This window comes from Huiozyma naganishii, chromosome 13 (assembly GCF_000348985.1).
Source record: "Huiozyma naganishii CBS 8797 chromosome 13, complete genome".
Classification (NCBI taxonomy): Eukaryota; Fungi; Ascomycota; class Saccharomycetes; order Saccharomycetales; family Saccharomycetaceae; genus Huiozyma; species Huiozyma naganishii.
Window position 1 is genome coordinate 484,760 of NC_035934.1, and position 20,098 is coordinate 504,857.

General features: G+C 43.3%; 8 protein-coding genes and 1 non-coding gene across 9 annotated transcripts; 5 read left to right on the forward strand and 4 right to left on the reverse strand.

Annotated features, from left to right (window-relative positions):
- Nucleotides 1-163: 163 nt before the first annotated feature.
- On the forward strand, nt 164-1,108 carry AAC1 (ADP/ATP carrier protein AAC1; the record flags this gene model as incomplete). Its single annotated transcript, XM_022611133.1, has 1 exon — nt 164-1,108. The coding sequence occupies one exon, from the start codon at nt 164-166 to the stop codon at nt 1,106-1,108; it is 945 nt and encodes a 314-aa protein (XP_022467359.1).
- A 152-nt stretch (nt 1,109-1,260) lies between these two features.
- On the forward strand, nt 1,261-2,178 carry BUB2 (Bub2p; the record flags this gene model as incomplete). The annotated part of the gene is made up of 1 exon (XM_022611134.1): nt 1,261-2,178. The coding sequence occupies one exon, from the start codon at nt 1,261-1,263 to the stop codon at nt 2,176-2,178; it is 918 nt and encodes a 305-aa protein (XP_022467360.1).
- Nucleotides 2,179-2,302: 124 nt separating this feature from the next.
- Nucleotides 2,303-4,945, reverse strand: STV1 (H(+)-transporting V0 sector ATPase subunit a; the record flags this gene model as incomplete). The annotated part of the gene is made up of 1 exon (XM_022611135.1): nt 2,303-4,945. One exon carries the CDS (start codon nt 4,943-4,945, stop codon nt 2,303-2,305), a length of 2,643 nt encoding a protein of 880 aa, XP_022467361.1.
- Nucleotides 4,946-5,515: 570 nt separating this feature from the next.
- YKU70 (ATP-dependent DNA helicase YKU70) lies at nt 5,516-7,240 on the reverse strand (the record flags this gene model as incomplete). Its single annotated transcript, XM_022611136.1, has 1 exon — nt 5,516-7,240. The coding sequence occupies one exon, from the start codon at nt 7,238-7,240 to the stop codon at nt 5,516-5,518; it is 1,725 nt and encodes a 574-aa protein (XP_022467362.1).
- Nucleotides 7,241-8,034: 794 nt separating this feature from the next.
- Nucleotides 8,035-8,157, reverse strand: KNAG0Mtrna11L. Its single transcript has 2 exons — nt 8,119-8,157; nt 8,035-8,079 (listed from the first exon to the last, which is right to left on the reverse strand). It is a non-coding gene; the product is annotated as a tRNA-Leu (tRNA).
- A 2,367-nt stretch (nt 8,158-10,524) lies between these two features.
- On the reverse strand, nt 10,525-11,391 carry KNAG0M02660 (uncharacterized protein; the record flags this gene model as incomplete). The annotated part of the gene is made up of 1 exon (XM_022611137.1): nt 10,525-11,391. The coding sequence occupies one exon, from the start codon at nt 11,389-11,391 to the stop codon at nt 10,525-10,527; it is 867 nt and encodes a 288-aa protein (XP_022467363.1).
- Nucleotides 11,392-11,636: 245 nt separating this feature from the next.
- On the forward strand, nt 11,637-12,530 carry KNAG0M02670 (pyridoxal 5'-phosphate synthase subunit PdxS; the record flags this gene model as incomplete). Its single annotated transcript, XM_022611138.1, has 1 exon — nt 11,637-12,530. The coding sequence occupies one exon, from the start codon at nt 11,637-11,639 to the stop codon at nt 12,528-12,530; it is 894 nt and encodes a 297-aa protein (XP_022467364.1).
- Nucleotides 12,531-13,399: 869 nt separating this feature from the next.
- Nucleotides 13,400-14,422, forward strand: KNAG0M02680 (NMT1/THI5 family protein; the record flags this gene model as incomplete). The annotated part of the gene is made up of 1 exon (XM_022611139.1): nt 13,400-14,422. The coding sequence occupies one exon, from the start codon at nt 13,400-13,402 to the stop codon at nt 14,420-14,422; it is 1,023 nt and encodes a 340-aa protein (XP_022467365.1).
- A 3,050-nt stretch (nt 14,423-17,472) lies between these two features.
- On the forward strand, nt 17,473-19,152 carry KNAG0M02690 (sugar porter family MFS transporter; the record flags this gene model as incomplete). Its single annotated transcript, XM_022611140.1, has 1 exon — nt 17,473-19,152. One exon carries the CDS (start codon nt 17,473-17,475, stop codon nt 19,150-19,152), a length of 1,680 nt encoding a protein of 559 aa, XP_022467366.1.
- Nucleotides 19,153-20,098: the final 946 nt, after the last annotated feature.

Genomic DNA, 20,098 nt, shown 5'->3' on the forward strand with positions numbered 1-20,098 from the left:
TGTCTTAAAGGGTCCCTGTGTGTCCCCTGAGGGATCGGAGGGGAGCCGGAGCGGGGAGGGCTGCGTAGTCGTAGATGCCGTTTATAACTGCTGCACGAGTGGTGGTAGCGGAGGACCCGCGGAGGAGTTCTTGCTTGTAGTAAGAGGAGAAGGCACGTAGATGATGAACGACTCCACGACCAAGGCCAACTCCAAGTCCAGCTTTACTGTAGACTTCCTGATGGGGGGTGTCTCTGCCGCGGTGGCCAAGACCGCCGCGGCACCGATCGAGCGGGTGAAACTGCTGATGCAGAACCAAGATGAGATGCTCAAGCAGGGGACCCTCGACACACGGTATAATGGCATCGGGGACTGTTTCAAGAGAACTGCACAGCAGGAAGGGATCGTCTCCTTCTGGAGGGGCAACACGGCAAACGTCATACGGTACTTCCCGACGCAGGCGCTCAACTTCGCCTTCAAAGACAAGATCAAGGCGTACTTCGGGTACCGCAGGGAACCCGACGGGTACACCAAGTGGTTCTTGGGGAACCTGCTCTCCGGCGGTGCCGCCGGGGGGCTCTCACTCGTGTTCGTGTACTCGTTGGACTACGCAAGGACAAGACTCGCCGCAGATGCAAGGGCTGCTGCATCAGGTACTGGAGGCGCACAGAGAAGACAGTTCAATGGACTCGCGGATGTCTACAAGAAGACTCTGAGGTCAGACGGTATTCTCGGGCTGTACCGCGGGTTCGCACCGAGCGTCCTTGGCATAGTAGTGTACCGCGGGCTGTACTTCGGTCTCTACGACTCCCTCAAACCGGTAGTCCTCACAGACGCCTGGCAGAGATCGTTGCTCGCGTCCTTCCTGCTCGGGTGGGTCGTCACCATCAGCGCATCCACATGTTCATACCCTCTTGACACAGTCAGACGCAGAATGATGATGACCTCGGGACAGGCAGTGAAGTACAACGGCGCAATGGACTGCATGCGCAAGATCGTCCGCCAAGAGGGAGCAACGTCTCTCTTCAAGGGCTGTGGTGCCAATATCTTCAGAAGCGTCGCCGCAGCGGGGGTAATATCAATATACGACCAGTTGCAACTGATCATGTTCGGTAAACAGTTCAAGTAGAAGTCGTCACACGCCCCCCCCTGCAAGTTAGCTATTATATGTGCATGTACGTATGTGCAACGGTTTGTATTAATTGTAAACAAAACTAACGAACAGTTGCTCAAGGCATCTGATACAAAGAGACAGAGTGCTGCAGTGCGCCTCCCCACTCAATGTCCAATATCTCCCAGTTTATCACAAACCCGCCACTTTTGGTGCAGTCGTCGCTCTCGCAGCTGCGATACATGGTTCTTAGCGAGGGTCTCCCGACAGAGTTAGGGAAGAACCAACTCAGATTGCGGTGCTACGTCTGGTCAATCCTGTCCAGAACATCAATGGAAAACGCCACAACGACGTATTTGCAACTAGTGTCCCTGGGGCCTCCCAATGCCGCGGTTTTTGACAAGATCAAGAACGACACGGGGAGAACTTTCCAGACGGACCTCACTTTCAAGAAAAGAGTCTCAGAGGACGCACTGATACGATGTCTCTCCTGCTTCGCTTGGCAGACACAACAGTTACAACCGAGTCTACATATTGAAGTGAGCACGTACGTGCAGGGAATGAACGTGTTGCTGGCACCGCTGGTGTACTCCTGCCCCACAGAACCAATGGCGTTCCAGTTGTTTCAAACTTTGTGCTATAATATTATACCAACGTACATCACCTCAAATCTGATAGGTGTGAGGAACGGCGCCAAACTGTTAGAGATATGTCTCAAGTTGATAGACCCCAAATTGAGTAAATTCTTTACTGATAATCTGCTCACGGGGGAAATATACGGGATGTCGTCGATACTGACACTGTCCAGCTGCAACAAGCCATTGGACCAAGTGTGCAAACTGTGGGATTTCATGTTCGCTTACGGGTTCCATATGAACATTCTCTTTGTCGTTGCGATGCTAGTCAAAATAAGAGGGAAAATATTGAAATCCGACTCACCAATGAATTTGTTGAAGAACTTACCGCCCTTTGACGCTGATGATATCATACGACTGGGGGTAGGATTTCTCCCGAAAATACCTTCTAACATCTATAAAATGTTGGTCGATCACTTGACCAACCCAAGCCTGTGCATCGGTAAACCATGAATAACATGGTTCCAACCACTTTTCATCTCCTGTTTAGAGAAGAGGGGAAAGAATACATGATTAAAGTATATTAAATTATATATGTTCGTTGACGTCCCAATTCAAGTAAGTTCTTGAAATAGTATCATTCGCCTCCTTCTGCCAGAGTCTTGAAAGCGAAGGGCTCGTATGCGTAGCCCTCACCCTCGAAATACTTGGACATGGCCTCCACCCAATGTAGACGGAGCGCGTGCAACATCGCCGAGGTACCCTCCATACAAACTAGAATGCAAACGGTCAAAATGAACCACATACCGAATAGGAACACAACTTTGGCGACTGCCAATGGGGACCCCGGGTTGCTTGACGAGAAAGCGTTTTGGATCGTCATTGCCCATAGAACGGTGGACAACTGTGCATGCGCTAAAGATAGAGCCCATAAACGCAAGTAAGACGCCGTGTGGGAAATACAATTCAAACAAAACTCAATGGTGTGAATTACTTGGTGAATCATAACATCACCGAAGTTAAACTCCGTTGATTCGCCGTTTTCTGAATTTTCAAAGTCTGTAATCACCATCGTACCTTCCATGTCCGTAGAGTCCCTCTGCGTGTCCAGTAAGGCTTCACTAGCCTGCTGCTCGTGGATGCTTTGGTAACCTCTCCCTGTGGCCTTGTTGTTCATCCGTCTCAAAACCAAAGGCTTGTATAGCAGAAGCCATGGGACACTTATTAGCGCCACCAGCAACAAAAACTTTTGCAGCAACGCCTGGTGAGGATACAGCTCATAATCTATCTTCCCTGGTGCCAGAAACATGTTGATTAGCATATTCAGTAGTCCCGGAGCGGGTTTCCCATCTTTGTTCCAGTCTTTTGACCACTTAAATATAATAGCCCAAGACAGGTAACCGAAAATCGATTGCATGAAGAGCAAACTCGGTATGAAGTTCCCAATAATCTCCACCATCGATCTCTTATTTCTATAATTAACGTAAGAAAACATCAGGGAGTAAGTCATATGTGCAAAACCCATCAAAATAGATAGCTTCATTTTGTAGGAGTTTGAAAAAATTAGCCCGTTTTCAGTACCATGCCACGCAAAGTCCAAACCTAACGGATAGACGGAAGTTTTCTGCGCCTCAATACTCTCACCCGCTTTGAACCCAGAGGGCCATTCCCAACCGGACTTGAAAAGGTTCATCGATTTGGAAAAAATATCGTTGTATAATATCCCCGTGTAAATTGAAAATGCTCCCATTAACACCAGAACATATCTTCCGGTGTAAGCCATATCAAAAATCTCGTCTCTTTTCATTCTATCAAAGGTCCTTTCCCTAAGGATCATGTAAAGGGCAACGGCAAAAAGGATGAATCCATGGCCGGCGTCACCAAACATGATGGCAAACATGAAGGGGAATGTGACGATCGTTGCCAGACCTGGATTGATCTCCTGGTATGTGGCTATCCCATAGGCGTCAACAATTGACTGAAAAGCGGATGTGAATTTGTTTGTACGATGGAAGGTTGGAGGTGATTTGTTCGTGTGAATAACAGTGACAACTGCACTTGACTCAGAGCCTAGGACTTCCATAAAATCCTTGAGTGAGGTTGAAAAGTCTAGTAGGTCACTCGTGGGGATCCAGCCTTCTGCAACCAGACCTTGTGCTTCAGCTCTAAACAGATTCAACGTGGAGTATATTGCCTTTTCTCGTTTCACTATAGCGTCCCACATTGAAAACTGGTCGTTCACCACCAATAGTTCGGTATGTAGCGCTTGCTCTGTCGTCATTGATACTTGTTCCAAATCAGAAATTTGGTCGTTTAAAGTTTTGAGAAACTCAGATTGATTTTTGTCGAGGGGTACCACTACACCGTTTAATGATTCTACCACCTTCTTCACTTTAGTAAGTAACGTTTCACCATGTGTAAATATTAGGAAACAATCCTTTTCGACTAGCTCGTTATTTTCCAGCAAAGGTTGTTCAATGGGGAAGTTTTGGAAATATATGTTACCACGTAGTAATCTGAAAAGAATTCTATTCAAGACATCAACTTTGTCTCTTCTGATGGAGCCCACAGTCATAAACTGATTATGAAGACCTTGTTCCAATAGGTCGAATTCTGCATGCTCGTGATGAGGGATAGTTGGGTTTTCGTTACGTAGCGAATTGCTATCGGGTTCTGTCGTGGGATCATCAAAGGAAAACTCCTCGCTCAAATGATCACTAGCTTGTCCCAGGTTGTCAAAGCTGAAATCATCCGCATCCAATCCGTGCTGTTCAGTGTAATCCCGCGATATCCTTCCGACGAATCCTGGATTGACCTCCATGAACCGGGAGCATTTGAACATAACGTATCTTGTTTCGATGAGACCATTTAGCCTTACTTGTAAATCTTTCAAAGAATGATCCAATTGTTTCACTCTGTTCTCCACAATATCAATGTCCCCCAGTATCTCATTGATAGAATCCAAAGAATGCGTTTCTAAATTTCTTATTAGTACATCGTTTTGGGTATACGTTCCGTCGTTTAGATGCCAATTGTTAACCTCAGAGTGCTGGTCCATGGTCTCTCGCAAATATTGGAGAGACCGCATCATCACTTCTAACTTTCTCAATTGATTGACGTAGCCTCTTTGGAATTCAGTAACGTCCGAATTCAAGTCTCTCACCATCAAAAGACCCAAATTGCCCAGAAGACATACCACTTCCCGTGAAGTTTCCCGTGGAATATACAACTGGACGTAAGTCATGGCCGCTGAGCGGTAGATAGCCTCTTCTTTGACCATGGTTGGTTAGAAATGAGACTTCAACTGGGTGCAAAAAATAATGATAATGAAATGCTAGGGATTGTCACTATTTCAAAGACCTCTGAATGCTTCCTCAGCAAGTAAACCAAACACACAAGCTAATATGACCTCTCGAGCAAAGCAGTGTGCCACCTTTCTGCGTTGCCAAAGTAATTTAACCTAATTCAAGGACTTACCTCACACTATATATATAAGTTTAACCAATTTTTGTATCGAGGTTGAAGTTCATCTTTTCCTGAAAATAAAATAAAACAAAGGAACCCTGAAATAATGTATAGAAAGGGAAACGTAGCCTCTTCGTTTAGAGTGATGTTGCTCAGAAATAACGCCATTTCTGCTGCTGCAGAGCCCTTAGGGTCCTTTCTCCATTGTTAACGTGGCCGACGGTACCTTGAGGACGGCGGAGTATGTCACTCAGTGGCAGTTTATCTGATACAGCAAACAATGACATTTTTTTTGCATAATACGAAGGATCACAAAAAAGGATACACACAGCAAATGGTTGACACTGTCCATGCCCCTAGCGGGTAACAAATTGGTGGTGGACTTCTATATTTTTGCTTTCTTCGCAACGGGTTCAGACCATTTAACATTGTTGGTTTCGAGACTTTTGTAAAATAGGTTCCACATATTCATATACCCACTTAAAACTTTGTCAGAGTCGTTCGAGGCTTCAATCTTTCCTCGGATATGTGAAATTTTCTTCAAAGTATCATCTTGGCGCAACAATTCTTCTTGAGAAAAATCCCACCCTTCGTGCTTTATTTCCTCCACCTGCAAAATATAATCATGAAGCACCTTATAGTAGTTCTGAATGCCAGGGTTTTTGAATTCTGACGGAATGTAGCCCTGTCTGAGATTAAAGTATTTCAATATTGTTTCCGTCACTGTGAGAAGATCGTTATCAAGCTGTGTCCAGTCATTATCCACCATCTTAATGGGCACTTTTCTCAATTCATCCAAAAACGGTATCCTGTGCATGTAAAATCCATCGTTTCTGTCCTCCCGGTGACTTGGCACCATAATATAGAGCGCGGAATTCGAGTTGGACTTTGGTTTCCCCCATATTATTGCAGACTTGTTTTTTGATCGCAAGGTTCTAAATAGCGAAGCCAGAGTCTTTATTGATCCCTCGTACTGCAGTTCATCTGGAACAATAAAAGACGGTTTGTCAATGTTGTTGAAATACTTTACACATAAATCAGTTGAACGAAACCCCAATACTTTCATAAACGGTCCCTCCTCCTCATAGCTGGCCCGCATCTGTTGGAGTGCCTCAGCAGAAAGTTCTATATTCACGTCACCGTACGGTATAACTTTAGATATATCCTTGGGATCCACTTCCTCACCTGTCTTGGAATTCAGGTATTTTCTCTTGGAAAAAGCCTCTTGCCGGATGTCTTCTTTTTCATATGTTAACTTGTATCTGGTTCCATACTTCTCATGCGTTACGATGGCGTAGCCTCTGATACCAATAATAAAATTACTATCCTTGTTGAGATAAAGGGGACATTGGAACATGGTTCTTTTAATCTCTTTACCTCTTAAAATTCTGGCTTTGATATCAGATCCAGTAATAGGACGCACACTAGGCCCATCATAATCGGAATGTTTTAACTGTGCCCCAAGCTTCAACACGTTGGAATAGAAACGGTTGTCAAAAGGAGCTTCCTCACTTCCGATGAAAAACGTAGTAAACGAAACGGCAGTCTCATCAAGGTCATCTACAATCTTACTGATCCGCCGCGTTGCCTCTGTGTCATTTGATTCAGGGGGTGCATCGTTATCGGTGAACAGAAACGCTCGCTTATGGGTGAATTTTTTCCCATCTTCTCTTTCTTCGGAATACTTTTCTCCAATCAGTTGAAAGAGCCGTTCTAAAGAGACATGTTTTGATCCATCAAATTTGAAGTATTGGAAAATGTTGATTCTCTTCTCCTCGATGTCTTCCAAAAAATCAGACAATGTTTTCATATCTTTAGCGTTTACATCCCGAAGAGGTAAGAACTCATACACCCCATCAACAGCACCGTTAATGTCGGTATAATGAAATATACAACCAACAGAAGATCCAGGCCTCACAATTACCAACTGATACATCAGTTCCTTCAAAGAATACAATATTTCCAGTAAATTCGATCTTCCTTGTAGTGATTCAACAGGTTCAAAAAGAGTTCCTGTCAACTCTATGCAGAACAAGATACCTTCATGGGTATCGTACTTCTTGTACCCATATTCCCCATCAACAGTTTTGTTAACCTCTAGGTCCGTCATTTGAGATAGAAGGGATAAGGTCTTGTTGTGTCTCAATTGAAGAATATAGGTAAGGGCAATACCTTTTTTTCCAGTTATTCTTTTTCTTTATTTTTTTGACATTGGGCATCGCAGAATATATTGTTATGGGATGCGGACAGTGAAGGAAACATCAGCCGTTTTTTTGAGTGCTGTCCGCGGGGCAACTTTCTTGAGTCTTCGCACAATTTGCCAAGTACATGAAGTTGTATCCCGAACTCTGGAATCATTGCTACAAAATGATGACCATCGCTTCTAAGGAAATCATTTTTCAAGAGCTTGCCAGGTAGCCACTGTCAGAAATGTCTAATAAATCAAGCTTCCGCTTATATATTCCCATATTTTCAGTAGAACTATGTTGATGGGGGCAACTACTAAAGCACTCGAGAAACAATTTGTGGAATAGGGCTCTCCACACACATGCGTTTTCTGAGTGCAGAGTTGGTGTGTAACCGTTTCAATGTCATAATTTATGTTCGGACATATAGGAAGGCTTTAGGTGATTCCAACGTTTAGCTAGTACCTCTAAAAGGTAAACAAGAGAGAGAGTTAGAAAGAGAATAGAGCATTTTTATGAAAAGCTGGTCATACTAAGTTATTATTTGAGAACTTCTGACGTTTTTGAAAGAAAGTGTATAAAGTGATATGAATATTCTTTGTTCAAGAACTTGGGTAAAAATAAGCAATTTGCCAACGGGGCGTCAAAACCCTGAACGGACTGACGTTATATGATTAACACTAGTTAGTTGCACGTTAGAAAAAATTAAAAAAATAAATGGTTGCTAAGAGATTCGAACTCTTGCATCTTACGATACCTGAGTGTTCCCACTGTGTTCAGTGGTTAAGAAAGGTTTTAAGTTTCTTGAATCAGGCGCCTTAGACCGCTCGGCCAAACAACCGCTTATTTATATTTTTTTGAAAGATAGCGCTGATGATAATTAATGTTTTGATAAACTCTAAGGTATATAAGAGTTCAACAGCAATCAATTGTCTGTCCTCTCTACTGGTCGCTGACGGGATTCATCATCATAAGGTGATAGGACTTATATGAAAACTGTATCGGCTTCTCTAAACAGAACTATGTAGTGCACATAATACTATTTAGAGATATCTTCCAATATATTTTTCCAGTGAAAAATACTGTTGTGATAATTCTCCATTTTCACGTGAGACAAAAATGTACTTATCTCACGGAAGATTATAGGGTGTGGACCTATAATTTCCAACAATAAGAAAATATTTAATGTTTTAATTTGAAACGTCTGACAGGTCAAAATGAGTTTTGTCAGAAATGGAATGTCAAGTATTCGTACAATGTTACATTACTTATCGTCTTATAAAAGAGGAAAAATTCTCATCGCAATTTATGTATTTCCCGTATATACTTCATATCGGGGAGAAGCTTCCGGCGTCGGGCACGCACCGTCTGCTGGGAGAACCCACCACACTCATGGTTCACTTACGTCTCCAGTTTCAAATTTCTATCAAGTTTATTATGGTGTCAAAAGATTTAGTATGAAACCTCAAAAGGTTTATTATGGAACCTCAAATGTAACTCTGATTACCAGATAACAACGATTGGAAAACATATAAAAGGAATAAAACGTTATATTGAAGAGTTATTAAGGTTAATTCTGTATTTTAGTTTCTTGATCTCACAGTGTCCTGTCTGATATTATGTCACGAAGACTACATTTAAAGAAAAAGTTAAGATATATTCTCCCTTTTGAAGTGGCCTTTGTTTCTACCTTGGTGGACCTTGAAGATCGGTTTTGAAATCAATAAGAAAATGTGATAGAGTGCAAAGTGCATCAATACTACTTACTGTTAGGTTCATTCTTTCTAAAAAAAAAGGTTGGAATCCTTCACATTAAACCCCCCCTATTTAAGTGGGGTGGAATCAAACGCTGATTGTCTTTATGTTCCTGCAGGTGTCAAATTAGTCCTCCTACACTACAGATTTTAAATTTGAATAATCAGTTGTGCTTGTTTTAATGCTTTTCATGAATTGTTTGATAATAAAATAAAAATGGCAAATTAGTTTGCCTCCTGTTTTAAGTTATATTGTAAGAGTTAACCGTATTGTGATTGAGTAAAGTGTGTAAGGACTCTGATATTGTGTATTTACGCCGTATACGTAAAGTATGTAGTTATATCACTTGTTGGTGCTTGTCTAAGACTTGTTCGTTAGCTGGGGTCCTGGATTTAGAGACAGTCTTGAAAGATGTCGGTGCAGATACCTTGGGGTTTATATACGTTCCGGATAACAGGCCATCCGCATTTCTCGAGTTCGTATACTCACATGTCGGGTTTATGATAGTTCACAATACTGTAATTGAGAGGGTAACGGGTCATGAGTCCATTCCCAAAGGGAGTTCCTAATTTATCCTCACATATATTGTTAGCGTAAGACTCGGTTGTTGATGTGGACTAGTGTTAGACTAGCTAGTTATATAAGTTAGCTACTGTTAGTTATTATTTAAGTATATACCCTAGTCGACCCTTTGGTTGTACCTTGCTACGATTATTAGTTAATCTGTTATTCTTGATTAATTCCCGTTTTATTCCTTGGTTCATATTCAGAGAAGCTTTGAGGCCTGAGACAACCCTGCATGGCCTGGTTATATATGATTCGGAAGTAGCTGTAGGGTGCACTTATTGAGCAATTCCCTTACCCGGGTTCACAGTGTTCCGTGCCGTTGTATAAATTGGTGGCCAGCCAGCTATATTCGGGGACTCCCACAAATTATCCTAACATATATTTTTCCACCAAGACAAATTATATAGCCCCCTACAATTGCTTGCTAATCTCAAAGAATATTGCCCAATGATTACTGGTATTTATTTAGATATTCATTATATATATCTGTAAGGACAATAATGAGTATATTGGAACTTTAAGCTCACCACAGTTACTTTATTCCCGTATAGACTACACAACGGAATCAGTTTAGTTTACATACATTTCGATGCACCAACACAAACACTACTGCTGTAGCAAAAAGTACGTAATTTTAGACCCTTGTTAAATGTTGCTCATGCGGCACTTGCAGTAACTTCTTGCTCTTGTTCCACACCAATCGCATATTCTATACTGTAATATAACCAAGCAAATAAATCTGGTTTTGTCTACTTATTTATGTTTGAGTACATAGTTTCAGTCCAGAGACCGAGGTGATCGCTCATTCTTAACAAAAAAAAGACTGCCAACCAACCGTTTGGAGATCCTCATATGCACAGAAATATGTAACACTATACTACACAATTTACAGTTTCAACACAAACTCTTTGATAAACCAATCATGGAATCTGATGTCAGCTGCCAGTTCTGGATGGAAGGAGGTGACAAGCACGTTTTGGCCCTGTCTTGCAGCCACTATCAAACCATCCATTGAAGCGTGGCCCGTTCCCACCCCGTCAAGTTTGTACAGGACTTCCACCTTCTCTGGGTCTAGGATCTTCTCTATAACGGGGGCTCTAATGAAAGTTGTTGGGAAATCGGAACAGTTTGGTATAAACGACGAGAAGTCGCATTCCTGCGTGAAGGATTGCGCCTGTCTACCGAAGGCATTCCGTCTTACTCTTCCCTTGAACAGTTGTAAAGTTTTCACGAGTTTCCCTTGAGTAGACAGTTCCTCTGCCAAGAAAATCAACCCTGCACAGGTACCCCAGATCGCTTTACTCGAATCTCTAACAAACTTGTACAGATCGTCGAAAAGCCCATTCCTTTGAGCGATCAACGACATGGAAGTGGACTCACCACCGGGGATCACCAGAGCATCGCATCTCCACAACTGAGCACTCTCTTTAACAGTCACAATCTCCAATCCGGGCCCGTAGCATTTGCCCGCATCGTTCTCAATACACTGCTCAAGATGGTGCACGTGCTCTATAAACGCACCTTGCAACGCCAGAACACCAATAACGCAGCGGACCATAACGTATTCAGCAGCCCACCCTGTTTGCGCAGGCCTGAACACGACTCTGATCCAACCTGAGCCTGCCCAAGCCCAAGCACAGAGACCTGTTATATAATCACAGTACTCATAGAGGCAGCGAGCAAAACCCACACAGCCGCACGTGGACGCGGCGAGTCGCTTACAGTTCCCTCTTTCGGCCACCGATAACCGCATTGAGAACGCTGACTCATTATGGTAATTCGAGAGAGGATTGCCTCTTTGGCTATTGTCTCGTTTTCTTCACTGGGGGTATATAAGCATGTGCTGAACAGTTTCAGTGACCAGGTGCAGAAGTCAGGTTTAACATCTCTTCAAAGTTCAATCCTGGAGTTGTATATCTGCAACAGAAGCTCATCAGCGCGTTACAGTTTGATACTTTCGTTGCTGTCCCATCTTCCGTATTATTTTCCACCATAGAAATGTCCGAGTTTAAAGTTAAGGCCGGTTTGGCCCAGATGTTGAAGGGCGGTGTCATCATGGACGTGGTCACCCCTGAGCAAGCTATCCTTGCTGAGAAGGCTGGTGCTTGTGCTGTCATGGCGTTGGAGAGGATCCCCGCGGATATGCGTAAGTCCGGACAGGTGTGCCGTATGTCTGACCCTCACATGATTAAAGAAATCATGGCTGCTGTTTCGATCCCAGTGATGGCAAAAGTTCGTATTGGCCATTTTGTTGAGGCGCAGATCTTGCAAGAATTGCAAGTTGACTACATCGACGAGAGCGAGGTGCTGACCCCAGCGAACTGGTCAGAACATATTGCCAAAAACAGTTTCAGTGTCCCATTCGTGTGCGGTGCCAAGGATCTTGGTGAGGCCCTAAGAAGAATCAACGAGGGTGCCGCAATGATCCGTACGAAGGGGGAAGCAGGGACTGGGGACGTCTCCGAGGCAGTCAAGCACATCTCCAAAATTAATCACCAAATTAAGGAACTGAAGGATACTTTGAAATCCGACGAAGAATTCGAAAAAGCTGCTAAGGAGCTACGTGTCCCAGTTGATTTGCTGAAGACTACTTTGCAATTGGGTAAACTACCTGTGGTGAACTTTGCTGCCGGTGGGGTCGCCACTCCGGCGGATGCCGCCCTGCTGATGCAGTTGGGCTGTGAGGGGGTCTTTGTTGGCTCTGGTATTTTCAAGTCTTCTAACCCTGAGAAGTTAGCGCGCTCCATTGTCCAAGCAACTACCCACTACGACAACCCAACCAAGTTGCTAGAAGTTTCTAGCGACCTGGGTGACCTGATGGGCGGTGTTTCCATCGAGTCCATTAACCAGGGCGCTAATAACGGCACAAGATTGTCAGAGATTGGCTGGTAAATAGTTTGGAAGTATGTTTCTGTAAATTCGTGTATTACGGTAACCAAAACCACAAAATTTGGAAACTACAATAAATCAAGTCTCCATTTCTCATGATCTTGAGCTCATTACTCAATTACTGTTCAACAGACTAAAAATAATTTGACAAAAACATGCAGGGGGATGTGCGTAAAACAGGGCCAATGGAAGTAACTTAACTGCATTGGTATTAGGATAATTACGCTTCCCATTATCCCGGAAACCAACAGAAAACTAGATTGGTCACTGGGCCCACTAAGATTAAAGCTTCCCCTAAAGAATCACATGCGAGTTAATCGGGAGGTTCCAATATGATGGAGTAATTCAATGCGAGATGGTTGTGCTTACATCGATTGGTCTGTTTGTAGTCAGGGACAAAAATCGGTACTTTGCCAAATTGATGCAATTAGAGATCCTAATAAAATATGTCGATACCTTTTTTTAGTAGAAGATATATACAGTTCATTGTGGAAATATCGATTTAAACACTCGCCAAATGTTATGTGAGGTATTATCAAGTGTTACGTGTTGGAGCACAGTAATGCAATTGGCTACATGCATGCTAGAAACATATCTCCATTTTGAATCTGTTTATGTGGTTTTTAAATTTATTCGCTTATCTGCATTAGCCATATAGTGGTTAAATTAAGGAGAGCACGGTCTCTTAAGACAACAGAAAGCTGTAGAATTTGTCTTTGGGAAAGAATACCGATCTTAATAAGATAATAACCAACTAGAACGTGTCTTTCACAAATGCTAACCGCATTTTGGAATATAAAAAGGGCAAACCTTTTCGAGCTGGATCAGGTTTATTGTAGCTTGTTCTCATCCAAGAGATACTAGCAACAACAATGTCCACAGACAAAATCACCTTTCTACTAAACTGGCAACCTGCCCCTTACCACATTGCCATCTTCTTGGCTTTGACCAAGGGCTACTTCAAGGAAGAAGGTCTAGATATGGCTATTTTGGAGCCCACCAATCCTTCCGATGTTACCGAATTAATTGGTTCCGGTAAGGTTGACATGGGTTTGAAAGCCATGATCCACACCTTGGCTGCTAAGGCTCGTGGATACTTTGTTACCTCTGTTGCCTCGCTATTGGATGAACCATTCACTGGTGTTTTGTACTTGGAGGGCAGCGGTATCACCGAGGACTTCCAATCCTTGAAGGGGAAGAAGATTGGGTACGTTGGTGAATTTGGTAAGATTCAAATTGACGAATTGACCAAACACTATGGCATGAAACCAGATGAATACACTGCTGTCAGATGTGGTATGAATGTTGCCAAATACATCATCGAGGGCAAGATTGACGCTGGTGTTGGTATTGAATGTATGCAACAGGTTGAGTTGGAAGAATACTTGGTCCAACGTGGCAGACCAGCGACTGATGCCAAGATGCTGAGAATTGATAAGTTGGCTTGTTTGGGGTGCTGCTGCTTCTGCACCATCCTTTACATTTGCAACGATGCTTTCTTGAAGGCTAACCCAGAAAAGGTTAAGAAGTTCCTAAAGGCCATCAGAAAGGCCACCACTTTTATGTTGAACGACCCCGTTACTGCTTGGAAGGAATACATCGACTTCAAACCTCAATTGGACACTGACTTATCGTTCAAACAGTACCAAAGATGTTACGCTTACTTCTCTGAATCATTGTACAATGTGCACCGTGACTGGAAGAAGGTTACTGGCTATGGAAAAAGATTGGAAATTTTGCCACCTGACTATGTTGCCAACTACACTAATGAATACTTGACTTGGCCAGAACCGGAAGGAGTTTCTGATCCTTTGGAAGCTCAAAGATTGATGGCTATCCACCAGGACAAGTGCAGAAAGGAAGGTACTTTCACAAGATTGACCCTACCAGCTTGATTTGTTGAGGTATGTACGACTGTAAATGTTTCTATCTTCTTTTTCTTTCCGCGGTCTGTACGGTGTTAAATTCTAGGAATCCTTCTGTGGGAATATCTGATGTATTAGCAACGGATGCATCAGATATGTCTATTGGGTTATTACAACCAAACAGTCCCAACCGGCTGCTGATGTAAGGACTTGTATGGTCCCTGCAGCCGTTACTTACAAGCTCAGTTCTATTAAAAGATACATAAAGTGTTATGTAAAAACTTTAAGAAAATTATCTCGACGACAATCTTTTGCATAAAAACTTTCCCTATAGAACAGTCCGTATGAGATGATCATATTCTGATTCCACATCTCAACATACGGTACATCGTTGATGTTACTTCTATGTTACTTTTGTATACTTTTATTGATTTTTTTGAAAAATGAGTCATGTCTTCGAGAATGATTTGGAATACGGGATGCCTTCGCCTGTAAGGGCTGTGCTTCTTGTATAGAGAAGAGAGTGGAGGAACTGAAAGTGCTGCGGAACACAATTCTTTCCTACGATGTATATGAAAGATAGGATGCCATATCATACTCTCAATTTATCGATGAATGATACTCCCCTACGAGAATACGATATGGTCATTACTTTAATCATATTATTGCCAAACAGAATACAACATCCAATTGCATTCAAAGGGAAGCCTGTCAAAACAGTTAGGGCATAGGATGGTTGTCTAAACCTGCTTATCCATACAAGCTGTTTTGGCAAAACCATTAGCCTTCAAGTAAGTGATGACTGGTATATTTAATTTTTTCTTTTGGATCCGTGAGTGTCTGTAGTGATGAATACGGGACCTTTCAAAGAAATCATCCGCTGAAACCTGTTTCAAACCGCAATTGGAATAAGCGACTCTCGAAGATACGCGTAACGCGATTTTTTTCAAGATTGGAACGCACTAACATTTTGATAGTCCAGCCACTTTCAGCGATTCCAGAAGATACCCAAAATGCCATAGTGCGTACAGAACACCACAATCCACCTCTATTAAGTCACAAATTGGGAGGGGCGAGCAACAGTGTTTCCCCCGCATCTCATCTCCGACGGTTTTTTTATCGGACATGCGTTCAGCCTTAGCAGAATATTGAATAATTCCATTTGACGTGGAAAAGTCCTTGCATTCAAGAGATCCGGGCTGCATGTTACTCTTTCTACCCCCACAAAAAAGCGAAAACAACCGGAGAGTGTCCCTTCTCCCCCTTCTCCTGTTTTTCCAACAAACTCCAAGGGAAAGTTACCAAGTATTACATATTTTCCTACAAGCGAAGGCTTACTACTCTATTACCTCAGATACAAACAAACAAGATTCGGGACCCCAAGTCAGGAACCAACACCGTGTCAATCGCAGTGCCCCGCCACTCCCCCACACACGTAATACCGCATAGCATATTACCTGTGTTTCCAGTGCTCAGCCGTGTCGGACTCAAACAGCTCTTGACGCAAATGCACGGCACCCTGTGACTGAATTTACCTTGAACCCAGAATACACACGGCTGGACGCAGCTCTGTGTCCAGGAACCAGATAGCGGCCAGATCGCGGCCATAGTAAGTGACAAGGGGGCGGGGGTATACGACCATTCATAACACCGCCGGTCTTAGTCGTATGTTGCAGAATGCGGAGACGGTGTGCGAGAACAAAAGAGAACGCGGAGTTTAGCTTATGCGAGGCGGAAGCGGTAATAAGGTTTTGGGTTCCGGCGGAACGCTGCCAGAAACCCATTGCTTTTTTCGGGGTACACAATAGCCTGCGGCGGGGCGGAAAGGGGGATAATGGCCGAGTCGGTGGTAAAGCGCTTGAGAAATGAGAGAAAAAGAAAAGAAATTATCGTAAGCTTGGTGAACTAATAGGGGCGACGGCTTTTCCATGCGGTTCCATGCACTTCACGGGAATAAAGGACATGTACGCGGTCCTTTTTGCCGAATTAGGTTTGGGGTAAGGTCATTGTCCTTGGCCTTCCGTTCCTGTCTCAGGCTCCCCGTCCGGAACGAGCGGCTGGAAGACGGGGAGTATTCGCTTTCGTATTTATCCATGTTTTCTATTTGGTATCATTCAAGGAGTTGGAAAGTCGGGCCTATAGCACCGGTGACGTCTCTATCATGCAGCACTGCAGGAAAACAAGCCCCGTACCTCGTGGGGCTATAACCCCGCTTTCCTTCAACAATGGAAAAAGAAACAAAAAACTTTACGTAAGTATTTTGTGGTAGATCTGCGATATCCCTTTGTGGGCCCCGTACGGCTGGGGCCGCGGCGAAGACAAAGGAAAACAAGGAAGGATGTCAGGTTCTCGGGTGTTCCGCCGTATAACACAAACAGGACAAATCCGCGGATTTGTCTCGCTGCCACGCCCGTCTCGCAGGACATTCCTTGTTGTTCTGCACCTAAAACGGATGGGACAAGTTGCTACCCCTTCCCCACCCCATTCTCGACTAAGATCAACAGCTATTGTGTTTCCCGTAAAAACTGCGGCCTCGACTCTCTGCCCGCTGGCTTGCATAACCCCGTTGTCCCTATTTCACGAGTGGATACACAGTAAGCAGAGGTGTTTAGTTGTCTGTTCCGATGCAAGCAGCTGGAGAGAAAGGGGCATGTCCCGAAAGGATGCACGAACGAGGTTTGCCAGCTAGCCGTGGACTTCGCTTACTTTTGTGCATTGGATAATTTGTTACCTAATGGTTTCAACAAGTAATGTGCTGTTCCGAAACAGTGCCTCCTCCCCCCGCACTTATTTGTTTGATTACAACAATGAAGAAGCAATGTCTGTTCATCGGGGGTAGAAAATGGGATATATAAGGAGGCTACTTCTCGCTGCAATATGCTTGTTCCCGTTCATCTTCTGTCGGAGAACTCTGCAAAAAGGAAAAAGATCAGGTTCTCTACTTTAGTTCCTAAATAAAAAGTCAACCAGACAAACGTCAAGAAGGCTTCTCTTTGAAACCAGAAGGTCCTTCACTTTCAGCGAACTATTCTATTGACCTAGATTCATCAAGAAAGAAAAATAATATAAATTCCGAAGAAATGTCTGAAGAAGAGGGCAACACTTCTACCATTTCAAACACCAACTCGGCAATCTACGAAGACAAGAACAAGTATGAGGATGATGGCTTGGCCAACTCAGGTTCTGATGCCATTGCCCCAGCTGAACTACCAAGACAACCAGCCTCTGCGTACGTCACCGTATGGATTCTATGTCTGTTGATCGCTTTCGGTGGGTTTTTGTACGGGTGGGATACAGGTACCATTGGTGGTTTCATGAAATACCCTGACTTTTTGAGACGTTTCGGTCTAAGACACAAAGATGGTACGTACTACATGTCCAACGTTAGAACTGGTTTGATTGTTGCTTTCTTTAATATTGGTGCTGCTATTGGTGGTATTGTCTGGTCGAGATTGGGTAACATTTACGGTCGTAAGCTTTCTTTAGCTTTGGTCACTGTCGTGTACACTATTGGTCTGGTCATTCAGATTGCTTCCATCTCGAAGTGGTACCAGTACTTCGTTGGCAGAATTATTAGTGGTTGTGGTATCGGTGGTATCGGTGTTTACTCGTCGATGTTGATTGGGGAGACTGCTCCCAAACACGTCAGAGGTACTTTGGTTTCGTGTTACCAACTGATGATCACGCTAGGTATCTTTCTTGGTAACTGTACCGAGCTCGGTACAAAGAACTACAGCAACTCTGTCCAATGGAGAGTTCCACTAGGTTTGGGTTTTGCATGGTCTTTGTTCATGATCTGCGGGTTGTCTTTTGTTCCTGAATCTCCACGTTTCTTGATTGAAGTTGGAAAAATTGAGGAAGCCAGAGAATCCATTGCTAAATCCAACAAGTTATCCCCAGACGACCCTGGTGTTATTGGTGAAACTGAATTGATGGCTGCTTCTATAGAGAGTGAACGTGCGGTTGGTAATGCAACCTGGCGAGAATTGTGGTCCCCCAAAGGTAAGATTTTGCACAGAACTATTTTCGGTTTGATGATTCAATCTTTGGAACAGCTAACTGGTATCAACTACTTCTTCTACTACGGTACCCAGATTTTTGTTGCTATTGGTTTGAAAGACTCGTTCGAAACTGCTATTGTCATCAGTGTTATCAATTTTGCTGCGACTGGCGTTGGTATTTTCTTCATTGATAGATTTGGTCGTCGTGCTTGTTTGTTGTGGGGTGCATTAGGCATGATCGCTTGTTTGGTTGTGTACGCTTCTGTCGGTGTCAGGAGATTGTTTCCAAACGGTAGAGACAGACCAGCTTCCAAGGGGGCTGGTGATTGTATGATCTGCTTCACATGTTTCTATATTGTTTGTTTTGCTACGACATGGGCACCTGCTGGTTACGTCATTATCGCTGAAACTTTTCCATTGAGAATTAAGCCAAAAGCTATGGCTCTTGCTATGACTGCCAAGTGGATCTGGGCATTCTTGATTGCATTCTTCACCCCATTTATCAGTTCTGCCATCCACTTCTCCTACGGGTATGTCTTCATGGGTTGTGTTTGCTTCGCGTGGTGTTACGTGTTTTTAATGGTCCCAGAAACTAAGGGCCTATCTCTAGAAGAAGTCAACGTGATGTGGGAAGAAGGTGTCTTACCGTGGAAGTCTACTGCTTGGGTACCTCCATCCAAGAGAAATGACGACTATGATGCTGATGCCATGGCTCACGATGATGTCCCTGTCTACAAGAGAATGTTGGGGAGGAAATGATATGCTTGTGGCTGGTTGAACAAATGATTTACTTATCTTTTTACATTTTTGCTGTCCTTTGGACAGCCCATATAATTTATATTCATGTTTGATGTACGAGATTATAATTGCTCTCTTAGGAAACATTTGGTGGAGGGAAGGTATAGGAATAAATTGTAGATCTCGCCATGGAATTTGTTACCGTAAAAATTTTTACCTCCGACAGATGAAAAACACTTCTGAGACACGCCGATGATTAAGCGACAAATTCATTTTCGCTATGTAAAACACGTTGAGTTCCATGCGTACTCCTATGGGAATACCTGAGATATTAATGACGTATCCGTCCAGTATGGCGGGCACTACGAATTCAGCAGCTCAAACAGGTGTCTGGTGGTTGAACCAGTAGGGTCCCGTAATCACGCTTCCACTGGAGCTACAGACAACCCCCTTGACGGAAACCTACCTGAATTGTTTCTTGAGTCCAAGTATCCAATATTTCATCAATCATTGAAGAATGACCTTCCCATATCAGCGGATCATCAAATGGGTTAACATAAATAGGCTGGACATCTTTGTACAAATCGATTACTACATTTTGCAAATAATAGTCGGCCTCTTTCAAGTTGGCAACATGAACAAAAACTTCAAATTCATCCTTCTTATTTGTCTACCCCTCTTGCCGTCGTAATAGCTGGAACAGCAGTTTTGCAGAAAACAAATAGTAGTTTACAAGCAGTTGTTGCATCATAACCTGCGTTTTCTCTAGAGCTAGCAAAAATGTGAAGGGGCTTTACTCCCTCATTTTAGGAGCTTTTGGAAATTTTGTTCAAACGACTCACACCTCTTATCTTAAAGCTGACACTTGTTTGCGAGTTCCAAAATTTGAAAAAGAAAGTCAGCTCGTTCCTACCTGACAAGTTTAATGTAAAGTAGGTGTCTTAATTCTAGATGGTATACAATTAGG